The sequence below is a fragment of the Oreochromis aureus genome, linkage group 3, assembly GCF_013358895.1.
Source record: "Oreochromis aureus strain Israel breed Guangdong linkage group 3, ZZ_aureus, whole genome shotgun sequence".
Classification (NCBI taxonomy): Eukaryota; Metazoa; Chordata; class Actinopteri; order Cichliformes; family Cichlidae; genus Oreochromis; species Oreochromis aureus.
In genome coordinates, this window is record NC_052944.1 from 21,709,240 (window position 1) to 21,732,918 (window position 23,679).

A 23,679-nucleotide genomic window follows, 5' to 3' on the forward strand; every position below is an offset into this window, starting at 1 on the left:
ATTCAGGACTGCAAACCGAGCAGCATCACTGACTTTCAGCTTGTTGTGTTTGTGGATATATGACTGACTTTAATTACGCATAAAATCATCACATTCTCTGTAAGATAAGGTCAACTATATATATTTTTTAAAGTAGAGGCTTTAAAACCAAGTAAACCCTGAAAGTACAAACATCACTAATGTCACATAACTTTGCTGACATGTGGCCAACAGTAATGTTTTAATGTTCTTCATTATTAAACATTCGCACATAAATAAGTGACATCATATTCAGTACTTAATTTTGACAGTTCATTCTTCGGCCGCTCCCTTCTGCCGTATTTTGCGGCAAAATTATCCACACCCACCGCCGCGCTATGGATTGTGGGATATATGTGACCACGAAGCGTGCACCGGACCACGCTTGATATTTGGGGAAATCGACGGCGCATTTGGAGTATGCATTTGAAGTACACTTCGAATTGGGACAGCCGTCGTCGCGTGGCGGTGACGTAATCACACTTAAAATGCGTACTTCAAGCGTGCAGACCCTGAATTGGGACACAGCCTGTGTAGCGTGCGGATTCACAGAAAGACCCGCCTTTATCCCGGGACTTTAAAAACTACAATGGCGACAGAAACTCCGTGAGAAAGGTGGCAGTAGAAGGACAAAGGTAGTGCCGTGGTGGACCCGAGAGTGTACAACCGTGATTAAAGCCAGGAACAAAGCGTTTAAAACGCTGAAAGGAGCACTGTGTGTTCAGAATCTGATATGCTACAAAAGGAAACAGGCGGAAGTACGAATGGTAGTTAAGTCAGCAAAGAGGGACTATTGGAGGAAGTATTGTGATACTTTGGGGAGATCGACACCGTTGGAGAGAGTGTGGACAACTATTAGAAAAATGTCTGGGAAGAGGAAGGAGTATGGTTATCCAATGATGAAAGATGGTGACAGAATATTAGTAGATAATGGGAGTAAAGCTGAGTTATTGGCCAGAATGTTTTCAAAGGTTCACAGCACAGAAACTCTAAATACGGCAGAAATCAGGGGAAGGAAGGAAACACGAAGGAAACATCTGGAGGACTTACAAGATGCGGAGGAACATGAAGGTCTGATAAATATCGTGTTTTCAGTAGCAGAGTTGAATACTGCATTACTGAAAGTAAGCAATACCACTCCAGGTAGGGATCAGATTAGTTATTGTATGATTAGAAACTTGAATGACACTAGTAAGAGTATACTGGTTAAATTGTTTAACAACGTATGGGAAGAGGGTAGGCTACCTGACCAGTGGAAAGAGGCTATTATTGTTCCCATATGTAAGCCAGGAAAGGATCCAGCCTTGGCGGAAAGTTATAGACCAATTGCTTTGACGTCACATTTGGGGAAAATAATGGAAAAGATGGTAAATGAAAGATTACTTTACTTTTTGGAAACTAATGATAAGATCAAGTGGTACCAGAGTGGGTTTAGAAAAGGGAGAAGCACGATGGATCCAGCTGTGCGTCTAGAGCATGAAATAAGGCGTGCCCAAGTGAATAGGGAGAGTGTCGTAGCCGTATTCTTAGATGTCGAGAAGGCGTGCGATATATGATGTGGAGAAGACTCCTGATCAGGTTGCGTCAGATTGGTATTACAGGGAGGATGTATAGCTGGATTGAAAGTTTTTTAACTGGACGGAAGATTTTTGTGCGAATAGGAAAGGAGTTCAGTACAGGATATGATGTCCAGAATGGCACTCTGCAAGGCAGTATAGTTAGTCCGGTATTGTTTTCCATAATGATTAATGAGGTGTTTGGTGATATAGATCACTCAATGGGGGTTTCATTGTTTGCTGATGATGGAGTTATTTGGAAGAGAGGACGAAACTTACGGTTCACCATGGCTAAAATGCAGCGAGAATTACAAAAGGTGGAGAGCTGGGCTCTGGCATGGGGGTTTAGGTTTTCTGTTTCAAAAACGAAGTGGATTATTTTTACGCGTAAGAGAATACATTGCCAGTTGAGTCTCAAGTTATATGGGAGTGACATAGATAAGGTTGATTGCTTTAAATATTTAGGTATTTGGTTTGACGAACGGCTTACATGGAAAACACACATTGGGAAATTGACTGAGAAATGTAAAAAGGTTCTGAATATTTTACGGTGTTTAAAAGGTAATGACTGGGGAGCAGACAGGACAGCATTGAGAGCTCTATATGTAGGTCTCATTAGGTCAGTGCTGGATTATGGGTGTCTGGTTTATGGTTCAGCAGCTAAAACTTTGCTGAATGACCTGGACAGTGTTCAATATCAAGCTCTGAGGTTGTGTTGTGGGGCTGTTAAGACTACTCCAGTGGCTGCTTTGCAGGTGGAAATGGGGGAGCAACCATTAGAACTCAGGAGGCGTCAAATTGCTTTGACTTACTGGGCAAATTTGAAGGGACATAGTGACAGTCATATAGCGCAGAGTGTACTTAAGCCTTGCCAAGAACAAGAAAAAGGGACTGGTCAATGGAGAAGTTTCGGGTGGACTATAGGAAAAGAAGTCAATGAGATGGGATTTAGTTGCACAGACCTTAGCCTAGCAGTAGCCTTGTCAGTATTGCCACCTTGGTTATATGACCAAATAATTCCTGACTTCTATTTGCTACGAAAGGGAGGGGGGGTGACTAAAAGCCAAGTGCAAGATCATATAGTGGGAAGGTACTCAGGTTATGTGAAGATTTTTACTGATGCGTCAAAACTGTTGGATAACAGAGTGGGTGTTGCATTTGTTCTCCCAGACATAAGTTATATGGCGAGTGCACGAATTACAGATGGTTTGGCAGTTTATACTGGGGAGCTTGTAGCAATTTTAATGGCTTTGACCTGGGTGGAGGACGCACCACTGGGGAGGTATTTGGTTTGCTCAGACTCTAGCAGCGCACTGGTGAGTATAGGTAATATGTCTTTGGACTCTAGACAAGATATTGTTTTTGAGATATTTCATTTATTGTATAGGATTAAACATAGAGGGATAGAAGTGGTTTTCTTATGGGTTCCTGCGCATATTGGTGTTGATGGTAATGAACAGGCCGATAAGTTTGCAAAAAGTGCAGCAAGAAGAAGTTATGTGGGTTTGACTATCAAATACAGTAAAAGTGAGGTGAAAAGTTTAATCAAGGTAAAGTTGAAGGAGAAGTGGCAAGCACAATGGGATGGAGATGGGAAAGGCAGGTATTATTATAGCATGCAGAAAACAGTCGGGCAATGTAGAAGGAGCTTTAGAAGTAGAAGAGACGAGGATATAATCTCAAGGGTAAGATTTGGTCACACAGGCTTGAATAGCATGCTTAAAAAGATGGGCAAACATGACACGGGGACTTGTGACTTCTGTGGACAGGAGGAGACGTTTGAGCATGTAGTGTTGGAGTGCGATAAGTACAAGCGAGAAAGGGAAAGATTGCAGTTTGAATTGCAAGAAAATAGTGTTCACCTAAGGGTATGGGACATATTTCAAAGGGATGCAGGGGATGTTGTTTATAGGGCAGTGTTTGGCTTTTTAAGATTGACGGGTGTGTATCCGAGACTGTAGCTTACGAAACCGTTCTGGCCCACACTCCTTTCCAGAAGGTGGCGGTAAATGCACCTAAAAGTTGTTTGCCAACCGCCATTAAAATGTACGAGAAGAAGAAGAAGAAACTCCGTGAGTGGAGTTCAGTTATGAAACTGTGACGTTTGAGCCTGTCAGGAGATTTCCTGTATTGCAATAAAATCTTTTGACAGAGCCACTTCCTGTTCTCAGTCCCAGCGTCCTGATCACCGAGGTTTCTGTTGCTCTGGTATCTGATATTGATTATATTGGTAAACAGGCTGTAGCATAAACCTCAGGTCTGTTCTGAAAACTGTCTTTATTTTTTCAAAGTAAGGGAATATCTGTGGTCTGATACCGCGGGCTCATGGGCTAAGGACTTGGATTGACAAGTCAAGCGCAGATGATTGTGTTGTTTCTTATAAAGGCTTGTGTGTGTGTGCCTTCCTGTGTGTGTCCTTGTGTCAGTGGAACTGAATCATTGTGTTAGAGAAAGTGCTCCTCTGCTTTGCCGTCATCGTGTGGATGCTTCTTTTAAAGTTGGAACTCATGTTTTTATGATCTGCTTCATTTCATTGAACCTTTATTTCTAACCATGAAGTCCCTTTGAGGTTACAGCCTCCTGGTTAGGTTTAGGCTGTTATTGTGCTTCAGGCTGAAATATGAGGAGTAAGGAGTGGGGCTGGTTAGCCCTCATGACCCTCACCATAACACATACGTCACAGGACAGTGTTTACCACAGAAACTCCATGAAATGATCAATGAGACCTTTAGAAACCCGTCAGTGTGATGCTTCCAGTACAACAGCACCTCTGAGTGTGTGTTTGCCTCTCAGACTAACTCCACCCTGACATCAAGAAGATGGAGGAAGAGGATGGAGCAGGATCTGCAGCATCCAGCTGTGTGTCTGTGAGGAGTGACTGGTCCAAAGAAAAACCTCCACTCTTCAGTAATGAACCTGCAGCAACAATGTAAGAGACCTGCTGACTCATTTATTCAGTGTAAATAATGATTTTTGATGCAATGGGAGAAGAAAAATGACAAAAACAGTTTTAAAAATAAGGATTAAAATATTACAAACTATATTTTTGAGTTTCCTGATGTAGTACAAAAATATACGAACATAACTGTATATAGGACAGATATTTTACGGTTCTTTTAGGCAGCACCAAAAAACAGACTATTTTTAAGCTGTCTGAGGTAGTGAGTCAACATGTCACACTGGGTCAAAGGTCAGAGAGTAAAAGTGTGTTTTAAAGGAGGTTTAAAAGCAGCGAGTGAAGGAGCCTGTCGAGGTAAATCGTTCCATAACTGATCAAATTTAGTTGGTGATGTAGGCTGATCCTGTTTCTGTGTCATTGATGCTGTTCAATCAGGTTCTGTGAGAGAAACATAAAGAACTGTTTTCCTGTTAAATTAACTCCATCTATGATAATGTTACAGACTAACAGGACAACCATAACGTTTGTTGCCTCGCTGTTTTATTAGCCATAGCAGCTAACAGCTACCTTAATTCTAGCTTAGCAGACTGCTAATGTGGCTATGGGCTAAAGGTACTTTGGGAGGCTCCCTTATTTCCACAGGTGTTGCAGCAGTGGATGGATCCATGTGTTTGATGCTTCCTGATGCAACCCTTCTAGTTATCTGGGTTTGGGTTTGCTTTTTTACATTTAAAAAGATTTAATTTGCTTTGGCAGTTGAAATTACAAGTTTACACAGCGCTGTGGACCTCTGTGTGAAATCAAGCATCTGGTTCACAGAGAGGATAACCCTCAAGTGGGCTGTACAACATTATATAGTGAGACAAAAACAGAGATTATCGTAGCCATCGCTCTCTCACATGGACGTGGCAGTCTTGCTGTCTGCTGCGAATCCGTGACCTCGTCTGGTATCTGCTCCCTCCTCTGTAAGAGACAGTAAAGGAAAACACGTCTCTGCCTAGTCTTGAAAATCTAATCTTATCATCCATTGTTCTTCTAGGGCCTCTTCTTCTTGTGGCCTCAGCTAACTGCTAATATTTAAATGGCTAACATTAACATGTGTGCCAGCCAGGTTAACATTTATGATGAACTATGATGAATTAACTGATGTTGAAACCGGAGCTTTACTGACCTCTGAAATTCCTCCTAAAGTGTTATTCAGTGTTGTGACAGTCAGCTGCTTCAGCTACTGCTGGGATGGGCTGTGGCAAAGAGAACAGAGAAAATCAAAATCAGAGTTTTTCTCTGAATTAAAAGCAAGGAAACAACAATATATTCTACATGGTGAAACTGATGGTTTATGGTGTTTGGGTCTGTTTTTCTGTATTTATGCAGATAAAGTGTAAACTCAGATGAATTATACCATCAAATTTTAAAGGAAAATATCAGGATGAGTGTCTGTGAGCTGAGAAGGACGTGAAGCGAGCAGTTTATCCCAGAGCTGAAGCTGCTCTGTGTGCAGAGATGAGCTCAGATTCCTGCTGTGATTGATCAACAGTCACAGAAATGTAGACTTGTAGTTATTACTGCAGTATGGTCACAGCAGATACTGATAAACATGTATTATGAGGATGGATGATCAAGTTTCTCACTCTCTCCTTTAAATCTCAGTTTTTTCTTCTTCACAGTTTATCTGTTAATTTATTAATGAATAACACTGAAAGAGTTTCTGTTATATTTCCCCTTGAACATCACCTTATTAGGGCGGCATTAGGAAATAGCCCCCCTCCAAAGAATGCATAAATGAATGATGATAATAATAAAATGATTAAAAAGCAGAGCTCAGAGTGGTAGAATGGTCAAACATGGATCCACGGGTGGTTCAACTGCATTTGGTGACGTGACTAAAGCTTCAAATCTTTCAAATAATCCCACCATCAACGGGATGTTGTCTCCTTTACTACGGTTACTTTACTTGGTCACCGTGTGAATTTCTTTGAAATGAACCAAATTCTTTTATTTATTGGTTGTTGCATATTTAACCTCTACAGTCAGGAAAGGAGGAGATGAGGCCTCAACAATGTTGGGTTGTAGCTGTGTTTCAGGTTAGAGTGAGTGTCCATGGAATAAATGTAAGTCAGTGAACTGGAAACATGACTGTGTTAAAACTTTTTTTTCCTTTTTATAATGAGTCTAATCAAAGGTGGACAGAAGTATCTCCACTTTGACTTTTCTGTGTCACCATCAGAGCTTCTGCACAGTGTGGAGAAAGATCCAGGACCAGAGCTGGACTGCAGACAGCCAGTCAGAGCAGCTGTGTACAAAGTAAGACTGAACATCTGTCTGCTGATGGACTCATTTCTGAAAACTGGACTTCTTGTGTTGTTCAGACACTGAAGAGTTTTCTTTCTCTTTAGTCTCATTGTTTTTCTTTCTTTCAGCAGATGTTGGTCTGCAGGAGGTTTTAGATGAACATAAGATCAGTCTGAGGAGGAGATGTGAACGTGTGACTGAAGGAAGTGATGAAACAGGAAGTAGAACCCTCCTCAACAGGATCTACACTGAGCTCTACATCACAGAGGGACAGAGTGAAGAGGTTAATACCCAACATGAGGTGAGGCAGCTGGAGACAGCTTCCAAGATGGACGCCCTCCATGACGCTCCAATCAGGTGCCAGGACATCTTTAAAGCCTTACCTGACCAACAGAGACCCATCAGAGTGGTTCTGACCAATGGCGTGGCTGGTGTTGGAAAAACCTTCTCAGTGCAGAAGTTCACTCTGGACTGGGCAGAGGGCTTGGAGAATCGACATGTCAGTGTGGTGGTTCTGCTTTCATTCAGGGAGCTGAACCTGATCAGAGATGAGCAGTACAGTCTCCTGGAGCTGCTCCATGTTTTCCATCCAACATTACAGAAGGTCACAGCAGAGAAGCTGGCTGTCTCTCAGCTTTTGTTCATCTTTGACGGCCTGGATGAAAGCAGACTTTCACTGGATTTCACCAACAGGAAGCTGCTGTCTGATGTCACACAGAAGTCATCAGTCAGCCAGCTGCTGACAAACCTCATCCAGGGGAATCTGCTTCCCTTCGCTCTCGTCTGGATAACTTCCCGACCTGCAGCAGCCAATCAGATCCCTCCTACATGTGTTGACAGGCTAACAGAAGTACGAGGCTTCACTGACGCCCAGAAGGAGGAGTACTTCAGGAGGAGATTCAGTGATGAAGAGCTGTCCAGCAGAATCATCTCCCACATGAAGACATCCAGGAGCCTCCACATCATGTGTAGTATCCCAGTCTTCTGCTGGATCACTGCTACAGTTCTGGAGCACATGTTGACTACAGAGCAGAGAGGAGAGCTGCCCAAGACCCTGACTGACATGTACTCACACTTCCTGCTGGTTCAGACAAAGAGGAAGAAGAACAAGTATCACGAGGGACATGAGACAGGTCCACAGGAGCTGACGGAGGCTGACAGGGAAGTTCTTCTGAAGCTGGGGAGGCTGGCGTTTGAACATCTGGAGAAAGGAAACATCATGTTCTACCAAGAAGACCTGGAGCAGTGTGGTCTGGATGTGACAGAGGCCTCAGTGTACTCAGGAGTTTGTACAGAGATCTTCAAAAGAGAGAGTGTGATCTTCCAGAAACCAGTCTACTGCTTTGTTCATCTGAGCATTCAGGAGTTTCTGGCTGCAGTCTACATGTTCCACTGTCACACCAACAGGAAGACAGAGGTGCTGGAGGACTTTTTGGGAAAAAAATACGAGTCCTCTCTGGATGATTTCCTTAAACAAGCCATGGAGAAATCCCTCCAGAGTAAAAATGGCCACCTGGACCTGTTTGTTCGCTTCCTTCATGGCCTCTGTCTGGAGTCCAACCAGAGACTCTTAGGAGGTCTGCTGGGTCAGACAGAGATCAGTCCAGGAACCATCCAGAGAGTCATCAACAACCTGAAGGAGATGAACAGATATGAAATCTCTCCTGACAGAAACATCAACATCTTCCACTGTCTGATGGAGATGAACGACCTCTCATTATTTCAGGAGATCCAAGAGTTCCTGAAGTCAGAGAACAGATCAAAGAAGGAACTCTCTGAGATCCAGTGCTCAGCTCTGGCCTTCATGCTGCAGATGTCAGAGGAGGTTCTGGATGAGTTGGACCTGCAGAAGTACCACACATCAGAGCGGGGACGACAGAGACTGATTCCAGCTGTGAGGAACTGCAGAAAGGCTGGGTGAGTCCAGATGTGATCATTAACATCATTGATCAGTGTAGGTTAGTAGTTTAATTTTGAAAATAAAATCACATTGTAACCACAAAGTGTTTGTGTCCGTACTAGAGATGGCACGATACCACTTTTTTATGTCCGATACCGATATCATAAATTTGGATATCTGCCGATACCGATATGAATCCGATATAGTGTGTTTTTTAATCAATAAAACTGTTTTTTTAATATCTTGCTGCATTTTGTATAAGTTCATACTCAAGTTTAAATAAACAACAACACTAAAGCTATTCTGTTATACCTGTATGTAAAAAATACACTGCACCCAAAATATTTCATAGTTCAGCAACACTGATCAATCTAATAAACTTAAACCTACTCCATCCTCCCTATTCTGGTATTTTAAAGAGTACTTAGCAGAAATATTAAGCAACCTAACTAATAGGGTTGCAAACCCCCCCCCCCAAAAAAGGGAACCACCCCCCCACCGTCCACCTCATGATGCTTAATCGATGTAATCAACTTAAATTTGATGCAGTGTGAAAAAAAAAATGCACAGAAATAAATTATTTTTCAAGAATAATTAAACAGATTCAACATCTTTCTTCAACAGAACTGCAGACTGCACAGATGGTACCTTCCCAAAGGAAAAAGTACTATAGCTTACCAGGTTAGATTAGACTTAACAGTTACTATATACAGTAATGGACTTCTATACATTTCACATCAGATTAAAACTTTGGGTGTAAGATTCAGATAATTATTCATTAAAAGCTAGACATTTTAAATGAGAATAAGAAAGAAAAGTACATTTTTGTGCCCCCTTTTCCCTGTTCATGCCCTATCGGCCCCCCTGGCTAAACTTTGCTAGATCCGCCCCTGCACAGTTACCAGCCGTCAGCTACGTAGAAAAGGATTCTGGTGTAGAAAGTAATATTAAATAAATTCTAACGACAGCTTATCAAGCTTAAACGTGCTGCTGTTGTTCAGCCGCTGGTTTCCTCTTTCTGGTGCAAAGTGGGCCAAAAACAAAGAAGAGAGACGGACTCGCGACAGAAAAGCCGATCAGCTGATCATTGATCAGTTTCATGATTGAAGTAGCAGCAAGAAGAGGCAGTCGCTCCATATATCGGTTGTTAAGCTTAACGTGGGAACGCTTTACAAACATTCAGAGATGAACTTACACACTTGCTTTACTTCTCTCTGGGATAACTTCCTCGGAGATGAAATGCTCGTTTGGTAGTGAGGCTACAAATACACACAGCCGCTCTATCACGTGATGCATACTGCTCCGACGTGCTACGGTTATGAGCAGAGTTACGCCGTGTCGCAAGTTTTGTGAGGTGCTTTTTTGATATTTAATGGATCGGATTACATTTTTTATTTCCCTCCGATATCCGATCCAGTAATTTAGGTCAGTATCGGACCGATACGTAATATCGGATTGGTCCATCTCTAGTCCGTACGCTGCAACCTTCCACACCATTTCTTTATTGTACAGACTCAGCAGCAGCTCCATGGATCCCAAATCCAAGAGTGGAGAACAGATTTGAAGTGTGTCACATCCATGCAGTCACAGCTGTTTCCACCATGTTTCCACTGATATTAATCCTGTTCAGTGACACGTTTCATATCAGTGAATATGTTCTTTAGAACGTCCACTGACATGTTTAAGTGTCCTGCTGGAAATCACTCAAATCATCCATGAAAAATCCTTTTAGTGTTTCTAACTTCACCCTCTGTCCTCTCTCTCTCTCTCCATCCTCCTCACTGCTTCTTTCACTGATAATCACACAAACATCGTATTCAGCTACAAAATAACACAATAATATCATCTGATGATCATTATTATAAGAGCAGGATCCATATTTGATATCAGAGTAACACACTGGCCGTTTATCAATGCCCAAGTACGCGAGTACGTACTCGCGTTCTCGGTGAGTACGTACTCGCCGAGAACGCACGGGAGTACGTACCCGCCGAGAACGCGAGCACGGACTCGTGGGCCGTCTCTCAATTCTCAAGTACGCGAGCACGGACTCGTGATTTGTACCAGCGTACGATGTGCCGGGAGTCCGCTGTTGAGTTTTGGACGAAATGCATTCTGGGATATATAGCTGTCCCAAGTCTACACCGATGCATGCTCGATAAAATGGGCGGATCGAGAACACATCCGGGACTTTTTCGCGTTCTCGGCGTGATGCGTACTTCGAATTGGAACAGTACTTGGTCTCCGACTGATGACGTATCACGAGTACACGAGAACGCAAGTACGCACAAGTACGCATATTGATAAACGCCCACTACTTGGTTATGTGCAGTCATCATCAGTGACTGTGGGTCAAACAGAAGCTCTCTGATTGGTTGCTGACCTTGGTCACCTGTCCGCTCTCACCTGTTTGTTTGCTTTCTCTTTGCTGTCTCCATCCTCTCTCTCCTTTCTCTCCCTCTCTGTCTTTGTACCGTCACTCAGGTCCAATGGAAACAGTGACATTTACAAACCAATCAAAGACAAACTGATCCATGTCAGGTTATAACAATATTCAAAGTGAATACAGGCTGCTGCTGGACACAGACAGGTAACATCATTTTGACTTGCTGTCACCTGGATCTGGACTCATAAACACCGAAGCCCTGAACAGGAATACAAATAATTTTCTGCCAACTAGTGACACACCAGCAGATAATGGCTCAGAAAGCTAAAATGAGCCAATCATTTCTGTGTTTAGTTCCCCTGAAACCAGATCTGATATCAGCAGCTCTGAGTTCATTCATCATTTTTGTCCAGTGATGAGATTTCTGTTCCGTTTGGTAACAGTCAGCAGGTTTTTCCTGCGTGTGGACGTGAATAGTCGTACCTGACAGCAGCAGGTAGTGGTGAAGGGAGATGTTTGACAGGACAGTGTTTCAGCCTCCACAGGCTCATGTTGTGCTCCATCTGTCAGTGAAGATGAAGTCAGTGCTGATGAGGCTGTAGAGTGTGTGAGGGATGTGAATGAGGATGATGAAGATCTGATGATATCAGATAAAAACAGGCTGCAGAGACTTTGAGCCATACAGGGCACACAGTGTGTGTACAGAACAGCTGAAATCATTATGGAGGCCTCACTGGAATATGGAAGCATCACAGTACAGCTTCACTAAAGTCTCTGATATGAGATGAGAAATGAAGCAGCCAGAGCTTTTTCATGAGTGGAAATCCACTGTGACTGTGAGCTGCTGCTACAGCCTCCAGATTAGCCAGCAGCTCATCCTGCTCAACATTTTCTCACCAACTTTAATGGAAGTGTGATGTTTTCAGCTGGAGTGATGGTCAGGGTGGCCTCCCTCTCCTCTTCTTCTCCTCTTCCTCTTTCATTTGTAAAGCCACTTCTGCTGCTTTCATTCATTTGGAAGTCCTGTAGCTAAGTGTGGGAGAGACTAACAGCCTCGGCAGCAGAGGGGAGAAAGGCTGTAACACCACCACTTTACTCTGTTCTACCTGTCACATCATTTTATCAGGAAACAAATATGCTCATGTTTTTACTATGTTTGTCTTGAAGATGTAAGAAGATCACATGGTGCTTTTTATTATTGTGTTGGTTTGTTTCCTGTCTCTTGGATGGAGCCCAGCTGTGCGTGGCCCCTGGGCCTGTGGTCAGAGTGTGTGCTGGATAATCCGGCCCAGGATGAGGCCAAACTGACATGGGATGAAATGTCTGTCACATAATTGAGCTTAGTGTAGTTTCATTTCCGCACAATTTAAAAACAACCAAAACTTTTTTCTGTCTTTTCTATGTTATACTGTAGACTTTCTTTGATACTGTGTCCAAAAGGAGCAGCTTTTACTTTGAAGGGGAGCCGTCTCTGTTTCCACTTCAGGTTGGATGATGAAAGCAAATTAGTGTGTGATGTTCTTTCAGTGTTGCACTTTGTAGACGCTCCCTGAGCACTGGTCTCACAGCCAGCTGCACATAGAGACCAGTGTTGTTAGTCCAGGTCAGAAGATGACTTGTTGGAATGAAAATGAGCTTGTAGTTTGTCTGCTTTAATAATGTGACTGGAAAAAGGTGTTGGACTTGAAAAAGTCGTGTTTTTCCTTCCAGGAACCACAAGGCTTCAATTTTAAAGGTGAAGTGTGAAAGAAATGGACATATTTGAAGTCTTTGTCCTGTTTTTATGAGAAATGTACGACTTTAATGTGAAACATTCAGAGTTTTTTCTCTTGTTGTGTTTGTTTGAAGCTGCTTCCTGTTGGCTTCAGCTGTTTGGAGTTTCCATTTTCTAAACTTCTACATTCTGAACCTTCTTCAGCTCTGAACAGATGATGAAACACTGAATGATTTCAAGCTCACACTTTGTCTAATAAACCTACATCTTTCATTCTTTATACAGATTGAGGAGCTGTGGTTTGTCAAAGATCAGCTGTGATTATCTGGCAGCAGCACTGAAGTCCAACTCCTCCCATCTGAGACAGCTGGACCTGAGCTGGAACAACAACCTGCAGGATTCAGGAGTGAAGCATCTGTGTGGTTTCCTGGAGAGTCCAGGATGTGAACTTGAAACTCTGAGGTCAGTCAGCATGTTTTAGTTGTGCTGAGATGAATATGATGTGAAAGTTGTGCTGACACTAAACTGCAGACATCAGGCTGATATTATACTGATCCACACTGAGGATCTTCATGGTAAAGTCTGTTTTCTTCTTCTCTGGTTTAGTCCATTGACTACAGCAGAACAATGTTCACATTTCAAACAGTGATACTCAACGTATGGCCCGCGGCCCACACACGGCCTGCCCACCTTTCCTGATTCAGAGAGAGGGGACCCTGATTAACTGTGTAGTGTTCTTCCTCACAGTTCTAAGTATCAGACACAACAATGAATAATCCACAGCTGACTGTTTTTAGCAGGTCAAAGGTCACGGCACACAGCAGACAGTGGGAAATATTATAATTCTGATCATTTATCAGCACATATCCATATGTATAAAAACAAAGCTGACACTGTGAGACTTGATCAGAGGTGTGATCATCACAGCAGAGGCCTTTGTGTCAAAGTCACTGAGGATCAAACAGAAACACATGAAGCAGATTTTCCTGTTCTGGCTTTTTATAGCAGATAACCTTCAAAATCTTCTGCAGTCGATCAAAAACTGAAGCAAACCATGAATCAACATGTGAACATGACCTGATGCTGCTGAAGTGAAGCAAAGTTACAGAGGTTTGATTACAGACACAGCTGAGAGTTTGTAATCTGTCATCATTTTAAAAGGTTCAATTTCTTCAGTATTGAACAGCAGAAATGAGGCTTTGTTTTCGGAGGCCGACAGCAGTGAACACAACAGCAGACTGGTGCGTAATAAGCAGTGAATAATGCAGAAAACAGATTTTTGAAGGTAAACTGTTCTTGAAGTACACTGAGAGAGAGAGAGCTGTGCAGGAAGTAAACGTCAAAGTCAGAGAGAATTCATGACGATGTTCATCAAACGTAAAGCGTAGTTTGGATCTTCTTTTGCTGCTGGTTCACTCAGTTTTGGTTGGAGACAGATGAAACCTGCAGCTTCAGGATCTGTGAGCTGTCCACTTTCAGCCCCGACGGCGTGTCCGTGTACGTGCCATCGAGTGAACGATCCACGCTCTGTGTTTCCATCTTTGTGTGTTTAGCTGCTCTCATTTACCGTTTTATCTGTTTGGTTGTTGTTGAAATACTTTTGTGAGCTTTAACCTGAGATTCTGGCAAAATACATTTATATTAAAAATCCATTCAGGATTGAATGAATCAACATCGCTTTATTCAAATTAAAACCATTTAAATAGGAAAATCCATTTTTTTACGGCCGCCGCTAATGCTGGGTAATGTCAGCTGGTCCATGTGCAGCTGGCTGTGAGGCTCAGGGAGCGTCTACAAAGTGCAACACTGAAAGAACATCATCCATAAATATTGAGTAATAACTGGACTCTCATACAGCGAGACTCAAATGCCTTTAAACATCAGCTTATCCTGCTGATCCAAGTCCAACACTGAGTTTGTAAAAACATGTTTGTCAATCATTTTGTTTGGTTTCTGAGGAAAATGATTCAATAACTTGCTGCTAATACACAACATTTCATCATATTTCCTCATAACCCTCTTTTGTCTGACCATTTGATCCCATTTGAATTTGCAATAAAGGATCCACAGAGTTTGGTGACAACAATGACAGTAGATGTTTGTGTGAAAGTGCTGGAAGCAAATTAGTGTGTGATGTTCTTTCAGTGTTGCACTTTGTAGACGCTCCCTGAGCACTGGTCTCACAGCCAGCTGCACAGAGACCAGTGTTGTTAGTCCAGGTCAGAAGATGACTTGTTGGAATGAAAATGAGCTTGTAGTTTGTCTGCTTTAATAATGTGACTGGAAAAAGGTGTTGGACTTCAAATATGTCCATTTCTTTCACACTTCACCATTAAAAGTGAAGCCTTGTGGTTCCTGGAAGGAAAAACACGACTTTTTCAACTCTTTGTCCTGTTTTTATGAGAAATGTACGACTTTAATGTGAAACATTCAGAGTTTTTTCTCTTGTTGTGTTTGTTTGAAGCTGCTTCCTGTTGGCTTCAGCTGTTTGGAGTTTCCATTTTCTAAACTTCTACATTCTGAACCTTCTTCAGCTCTGAACAGATGATGAAACACTGAATGATTTCAAGCTCACACTTTGTCTAATAAACTTACATCTTTCATTCTTTATACAGATTGTGGAGCTGTGGTTTGTCAAAGATCAGCTGTGATTATCTGGCAGCAGCGCTGAAGTCCAACCCCTCCCATCTGAGAGAGCTGGACCTGAGATACAACAAGCTGCAGGATCCAGATGTGAAGCAGCTGTTTGATCTTCAGCAGAGTGCAGACTACAGACTGGAGACTCTGAGGTCAGTAGAGTGATGGAGTGAGTGGGTGGTGCTGTCAGCAGTATTGTACTAAACACAGTCAGTATGAAACAAAGATCCAGTGTTTCCTGTAAAGCTGCAGCTTCTCAGTGAAGCTGTGAGAGGAGAATGGTGACAAGCTTCAGGATTGGACACAAACACTTCCTGTTTCTGCCTTTTTGTCACCTTTATGGTCACCATAGTAACGGCTGACACGCTCTGATCAAACACTGTCAGCAGCCAATCAGCTTTCTGAACAAAGCAGCACGCAGACCAATGACTGCATTCATTTCCAAGTTTAAAGCAGTGAAGAACACAGTAGGTGAGGAAGAATTTAGTGAGAGCAGATGTTTGGATTCCTCCAGTTAACAGCTGGAACCGTCCATCTGGATTGTTGGGCTTGTTGTTGGGGTTCCTACAGAGCTCAGAGTGGACACACCAAGGTTCTTCTAATGAATGAAAGTCCCAACTCAAACTAGGAGTGAAAAACATCTTCATCAACTTCAATAAAAATCCAAAGATTAGAAAAAGTGAAGCAACAATGAGTCCTAGTACAGTCCCAGCACTGAAGTCCCTGCTGCTCTTTATACTGGATGTGCTGCATCACTGACTGACAGCTGATGAAGAGTCTCTGGAAACACTCATTTATCTCCTCTGCTCTTCCTTCTTCTCTCTGCAGGTGGAGGCCATGATGGTAAACAGGACGGTGTGTGTGCTGAGAGAGGAGGAGCTGTGTCCTGATGATCCAGAGGGGTTGAAGCAGCAGCAGCTTGTGTGTAGAGACGCTCTGACTGGGCCATGTTATTGGGAGGTGGAGAGGAGAGCTTCATCCAGCAGTGACTGACAGAGGAATGAGAAGAAGTGCAGATGACTGTCAGTGCTGCAGAGTGAACTGCTCTGAGAACAGCTGCACTGTCAGACACAATGTAGAGTCCAGCATCATCCCTGTGTGTCCCTCTGGATCTGACAGAGGATCATCAGTGTATCTGGACTGCTCTGCTGCTGCTCTGTCCTTCTACAGTGTCTGCACAGCAGGGTTTTAATAGTTTTGCAATTTTCATTAGTTTTTATTTTTATTTCGTTTTGACTTCAGATTTTCAGTTTTATATTAGTTTTAATTAGTGCTGTCAAGAGATTAAAAAAAAATAGAGATTAATTAATTATGATTTTTAATTAATTGATCTAATTAATCTCTTTTTTAATCTCACCTAAAAATAGCTGAGGAAAGCCCTCAACTTATTGTGGCAGACCAAAAGACTGATATATAACAAAGAAAGTGACTTTATAAAGTCATTTATTGTTTAACAAACGTTAAACAGATGCAACCATTTACATACTGTTGTATTCTTTTGTAAAATAAGTGGAAAAATAAATACAAATAAAATCAAATAAATTAAGTGCTGCAAGTTAGCACATCAGAGTTGCTCTTTTCTGAGCAATACAGCACTGAAATTCCTCTGCTTCAGATAATGAAAAATAAAACTGACATTGCAGTGCTGCAAGTTAGCACATCAAAGTATTCTTCCATCAAAAAAAAAGTGCTGAACATCAAGCAATCTATTCTAGTAGGCTACAAATGACACAGCAGCTATGCTGACCACATGTGTCTCATTTCTTCTTCCTCAGCCAGTCGCTAAGACACACCAGCCTGGTAACATTTTCTGGAAGCAAGGCTGCCCTTTTCTTTTGCACTATGTGGCCTGCAAGGCTAAAGAGTCTCTCACAGGGTACAGAGGTAGCTGGGGAGGCCAGGTACTTTTGTGCTAGGACTGACAGCTTTTCATAGACTCCTGAGTGAGCATACCACCACTGCAGGGGACAGTCATCAATACTGATGCTGGGTTCTGCTCTGTAGCGCTGCAGCTCTCCAGACTCAATTCCATCTTCTGAGTCAGAGTCAGACCCCAGAAGGAGTTCGCTCCTCCTCTTCTTCTGAGCTGGTCCATCATCCTCTGTGGAGGGCTGGAGACTATCTGCTCTTCTGGGCTCTGCTGCCTGGAGCATATTCTCCAGAATGGTCCACACCTGAATGAATGAATGAATGAATGAATGAATGAATGAATGAATGAATGAATGATTGTGATTAAAACTAAGTGCTTTTTTTTTAATTTTATTTAATCTTGTAAAGAACTTTGTGTTCCATATAATAAATAAAAGTTTGATTTGATAATGAATTGGACTCATTAGTCCAGCTTAACCTTATTGTCCTACCTGTTCCCTCTTTTCTCTTGGAAGACATTTCAAATCCTTAAACCGTGGATCCAATGCTGTGGCCACCTCGAACCATATCTCGTTGCCATTAGCTCGTCGTGCTGCCAGATCCTTCTGGAAGGCATTCTTGAACTTCACCACGTAGGCAGGATCATCATCAGTAATGTCCATGACACGGTACAGATGGCGAAAAGCAGGCAGCACTACAGAGCAAGAGACGTAGGCCTCACCACCCAGCAGCTCTGTCACATACCTGCAGAGGTGGAGAGGTTTGCTAAATAAACCTAGCTGGATTCATTTAAATCAAAGTGTAACTGATTCCCAATTTAATTGTCCTTAAAAGTTCCTTGTTATGTTCATTAATTTTGATTTTACACATGTAACAGTAGTTTATATAATTAAAATGGGAAGGTGTTTATTTGAACTTACTTGCATGGTTCAAGCAGGAGCTCCAGCCTCTGCAGTTTCGCCCACTCAGCTTCGGTTGGCAAGACCAACCTGTGGTTCTGTTGGTCCAACGTAGCCTGGACAGCCTCTCGGTTACATAGGAGGCGTGAGACCATTGCGAGAGTCGAGTTCCACCTGGTGGGTACATCCTGTATAAGTTGATCGCTCTTCTTTCCGAGTGCTACTTGTTGTTGGTTAAGTTCTGTGGTACTCGCAGGGCTTTGTTTAAAATGACCAACAATCTTGCGGCACTTTGCCAGTACACCGACAAAACCACTGCTATCGAGACATACCGTGATGGTCCTCTGGAGAATGTGAGCATTGCAGGCGATGTGCTCATATGGAAGTGCTCTCATAGCAGCCAGCATGTTTGCTGCGCTGTCTGTGCCAATGGTGGATATCTTGTTTTCAATACCCCAGTCATTTGCTACCTTGAGGAACTGTTCGGGCGCATTTATCAGCAAAGTGCCTGGTTTCTGTTCTCATGACGGTCAGTGCAAATGAGTTGAGGTTCCACTCACTATCAATAAAGTGTCCAGTCACCCCAAAATAGCTGTGGTTGCCAGCTGAGGTCCAGTGATCTCCGGTTATAGCAACACAGTTGGGAGAATCCTCCGCCAAAATCTCAAGTTTGTTTTTCTTTTTCGCCGTCGTACATTTTGCTGATTTTGGTCGTTACTGTAGTCCTGCACGGCGGCTTGTATGACGGGTCATTGGACGCAATTTGCAACACCTCTGTCAATCCTTCGTCCTCTACTATATTTATCGGCCTACAGTTCATCGCTATCCACTTGGCAATAACATTAGTCAGCCTGTCGGTCGCAGACTTGCTCATCGAGGGTATTCTCTAGTTTTGTTTGGCGAAAAGCTTTGCTCTGGCTTGCTATATTGCTAACGTCTTCACTGCTAGCTGTTGCTGCACTTGCGGCTGGGTGCTTTGCGTTGAGGTGATAGGCCAAACTTGAGCTGCTTCGGTGGTAAGCAAACTCCTTCTTACACTCTAGGCAGACCACTTTACCTTTGTCAATGGTGCCGTCGGGCGTTTATGAAATACAAATTTCCGTTCATTGGGCCAACAACTCTCAGATGCGCCTCCATATCCACACTGTAAGCTAATCACCACTTCTCACCTTGACCTCACGACGTGACTCCACCCCCAACAAGTCAAGCACAAGGAGCCCAGCACATAAAAACGGATTTTATAACATAGCAACTCTCATACAAAATCAATGACGTCAAGAGATTAAAAATTAGATTAACGAGATTAAAAAACATAACGCGCTAAATAGCATTGTAATTAATTAATCGCAATTAACGCGATAATTTGACACCCCTAGTTTTAATTAGTTTTTACCAATTGTTTGCTAGTTTAGTTTAGTTTTTATTTTTTTGAAAATCCTTAGTTTCAGTTTAGTTTTGATTAGTTTCAGTTATAGTTTTAGTTGTGTTTGCAATAAAGTGTAACAAAATCCCAGTTTCATCATATCAGTCATTCTCTTCTGCTTATCCTTGGGTATGTTGCTATTCCAGCTACCATACCCTGCACCCTGGACAGGTCGCCTGTCTGTCGCAGGGCTAACACGCAGAGACAGACAACTCACGTTCCCACCTATGGGTTCTTTAAATAAATAAATAAAGGCAGATGAACAACCATTGATACCAGGCAACTATAAAATGTATATCTTGGCATAATGAGACTATTAACTCTTGCAGCACCGGTGTTAAGGCAATTGACTCACACAGTTATGTAGACATCCCAGTCCTGTTGTCTCGGGATGCATCACGCTGCCTTGCCTGGGGTTAGCTTCTGTTTCTGGGGATGAGGGTTGAGTGTGCTCCCTTACCTTCTCAAGGTAAGCTAGCTTAGCCTTCTTGTGTGAGCTTTTCAAGTGCACTTTAAGGTTTGTGGGATTTTCTTCCCTTTAGAAATGTCCCTCATAATTTGCCTCGTTCCACTACAAGACACTTGCTTTATCCAAAACACAGTCATATTCAAAGTAATCCCAAATTGGAAGCTGGCGCTTTCTCCAGACTTTTCCTGACATGATTCTGCGCGTGGACGGAGCAGCGACACAGACGACTCGACTAACGTACTGCCACCTGCTGGCATAATGAGACACAGCAAGAAAAAAACCTGGAAACTAAACTTCTTTTTCACCCTTGACTATTGTATGACACGCACACATCAACGAAAACTAAACGCATTTTTGCTATAAATTCAGTTAATTTTAGTTAGTTTTGTGAACACTCATTACAGTTTTAGTTAGTTTTCCTTTTTTTGTTTTTATTTTTATTTCCGTTAACGAAAATGTTTTTTCACTTCTAGTTTTCGTTATTTCGTTAGTTTTCGTTAACGATAATAACCTTGCTGCACAGTCTCTGTCTGACTCTGGCTTCAGACCCTCCTGGATCAAACTCACCTGGGAAGACTTTCAAACATCACTCAATAGATTTGAATACAGAATATATTTGATATGTACTGTAGAGTTGCAGTTTGTCACTTGTAAATACAGTCTGTGAGCAGCTATGAGCTGAAAGATCTTTTTAGAAACACGAAATGTTTTCACTCTTCTGTTGCTTTTTCATACATTTCCACAACATTAATATTGATCCCACCTGTCTCACCTGTTTCATGCTTTTATACATAATAACAGGACAAGTGTGATCTGAGTGCTGCTGTGGTTGCTGTGCTGCACGTCTTCATTTAGATAACAGAGACATCTAGTGGTTCAGAGGGAGAACTGCAGGAGGTGGATCTGTGTTTTAGCATGGAAAACTTTTTATCTTTTAGGCGCAGATACAAATATGACAAGTATCAATGTAAGATACAAAAGGTCAAATCAGTCAGCAGAGGGAACAGTGATCACACAGCAATGTAAGAATAGAAACATAACAGTGAATCTGGACATGTATACAGATGGAAGCAAACAAACAGGATGTAACACTACATTAAAGCCACAAATGGGAAGAAAACAAACCCAAGGGAAAATATATTTGATCTCAGGAATCCAAATCAGATGCTTTAGAGCAGGGGTCGGCAACCCTGGGCACGCGTGTCACAGCTGGCATGTGAAGGGTTAACTGATGGCACGACCATAGCTGGACTGGCCATCGGGCATACCGATGGTGATTTTTTGTTTTTAATGGGCCGATGATGTTTTTTTATTTTTTGTAACGGTATAAACAATGAAAGGCGGTGGATTGGCCAGATGCTAGTCGATGTGTAAAAATAAGTCAGTTGTTTGGTGGTGGCTATGGCGGAGCTTCCACAGAGGCCAGCAGGTGGATGAGGGAAAGGGGAGGCAGGAGGAGGAGAGACCCGAGGTGGCCGCCGGGCCGAGTGTCAGGTGAACTGAACTTCAGGTAAGAAGTTATGACCTGCAGTCTATCTGGGTCAGATATAAACCAAGTTTAGGTGGAGTTTATTTTCGTTGTGCTGACTTTTTACAGTCAGTTACAATAACTCGTATTGCGTACTAGCTAGCATGACGGAGTTTCTATGCAGCTGGGTGGGTGCTATGATGTTACTTATAGTGAACTTTACAGTGGCTTGCAAAAGCATTCGGCCCCCTTGAAATTTCCCACATTTTGTCACATTACAGCCACAAACATGAATCAATTTTATTGTAATTCCACGTGAAAGACCAATACAAAGTGGTGTACACGTGAGATGTGGAACGAAAATCATACATGATTCCAAACATTTTTTACACATAAATAACTGCAAAGTGGGGTGTGCGTAATTATTCTGTCATGGAAAAACACACTGCCATCAACTTCTGTTTTGTTTTTGTCAAAATCACTGTAATATAATCACTGTACCTTTATATACATGTGACTTATATTAATGTTGCTGCCCTCTTGTGGCTAAAGTGTAATTATGTTATTGTTATTAGGGAAAACATTTGAGAGTAACATGCCAAATGAGTCAGCACTTTGGCTTTAGCTTAAGAAATCCTCATTTTTATGTAATCAGTTATAGTTGCATGTATTCATTATCATAATTTAACCATTTAAAATTGATGTCTTAAATTTATTTTGAGTAAATTAGCAATTTTATGGTATTTATATGGTATTTTATGGTTGTATTAAATAAATACATCACTAATGAATTATTTCAGTAATTAATTAAAAATGTACATAATCAATTAAAGAAATATATTAATAATGAATTATCCATTAATTTCATTTAAAATGTTTCATTATTTGTTTATATACAATTCAAATTAGTTAATTACATATTTAATCAATTATTGGTTTGTTTTCTATTTTAATTATTTTACTGACACATTTAATGAATTATTTAATGATGTATTTATTTAATTCACGTTGCTACTCCTGGCCCTGCATCGCTGTTCATAAATACATTTTATTTGTCAGCTTCACCCATCAAAGTCAGGGGGCGGGGTTAATGCTGATCAAGTCAAAACCATTGCTTTGGTCTGGAGAGCGTTCTTTTAGTGGGCTTTTCTGTCACGGTCTGTGTGGCAGACTATGATGAGGGGAAGGAGTACCCAAATGCTGGACTCTTTGATGAGGTCAGTGCATTTATTTACAGTGATGCAAATGGACAACATTAGCTAATTGTTATTTACTAGCTAATCTTAAAATGACTGTTCAGTACAGAAATGAAGCCAAACAATCCTTTTTTTTTACAGTCCCGTGGTTTCAGCCTCAGATACTTATTAAATCACACAGAGCTCATGTAGAAACAAATGAACAAAATATGTTCTCCTTCATTTCTGTCAAACAAAGCTGTATGACACGTTTCCAGCGGTTGGTATCATGGTTGCTAGGCAACCTGGGCAGAGCGACGGAGGCTAGACCGTCCCATTTCAGAAGCCTACAGAAGCACTTCCGGCCTTAGCGGTCTTTGAGTACGCGGCCCCTGAGGACCGTGAAGGCTGCGTACTTTAAGGCTGCAGACCCTGAATTGGGATACAGCCATTGACAGCCTTTATGGGCAGGACCTATTGTCAATGAGCCAATAGGGAACGTTGTTGTGGGCGGGGCCTGTTTCAAACATGAAAGGCAAGAGAATCAGGCAATGACGTCACAGTCAACTCAAATCCTTAAATAGCCAGGTGAACTTGCACACTGGAGAAGCACGTTTCTTACCTACAGTCATGAGCCATTCACTAGATGAACTTTTGTTCTGCTACCTTCAGTCATATCTGAATATCTGATTTATTGTAACACTGCAGCTTTGTTTCAATTGTCGAAAATGAGCAACCAGAAAGGAAAACCACAATTTATGTGCACTCTGCCAAAAAGTACATTGGATGATCTTATTCTGGTTAGGAAAGCCTTCCAAAACACTCTGTCTGAAAATCAGCTTTTAAAAGAGGATACAAAGGCAGCTAGACAGCAAATCAAACAGCTGATGGCCCAAATTTCACTGATGCGTGCCAAGCTGGACCAATATGAGATCCAAGCTGGAGAACTCACTGATGAATCAGTGTCACGCAAA

The 23,679-nt window shown here is 42.1% G+C and overlaps 2 protein-coding genes across 2 annotated transcripts; one reads left to right on the forward strand and one right to left on the reverse strand.

The window, feature by feature from the left end:
• Positions 1–469: 469 nt before the first annotated feature.
• LOC120435267 (protein NLRC3-like) lies at positions 470–13,102 on the forward strand (the record flags this gene model as incomplete). Its single annotated transcript, XM_039604513.1, has 5 exons — positions 470–1,089; positions 4,368–4,503; positions 6,701–6,777; positions 6,894–8,682; positions 13,051–13,102. Coding segments are annotated over exons 2-5 (2,028 nt in total), but the record flags the coding sequence as incomplete, so codon positions are not given.
• Positions 13,103–16,636: 3,534 nt separating this feature from the next.
• Positions 16,637–19,044, reverse strand: LOC120433455 (E3 SUMO-protein ligase ZBED1-like). The gene is made up of 4 exons (XM_039599706.1): positions 18,889–19,044; positions 18,192–18,685; positions 17,763–18,015; positions 16,637–17,576 (listed from the first exon to the last, which is right to left on the reverse strand). The coding sequence occupies exons 1-4, from the start codon at positions 19,042–19,044 to the stop codon at positions 17,160–17,162; spliced, it is 1,320 nt and encodes a 439-aa protein (XP_039455640.1). The 3' UTR covers positions 16,637–17,159.
• Between the last annotated feature and the right edge of the window lie 4,635 nt (positions 19,045–23,679).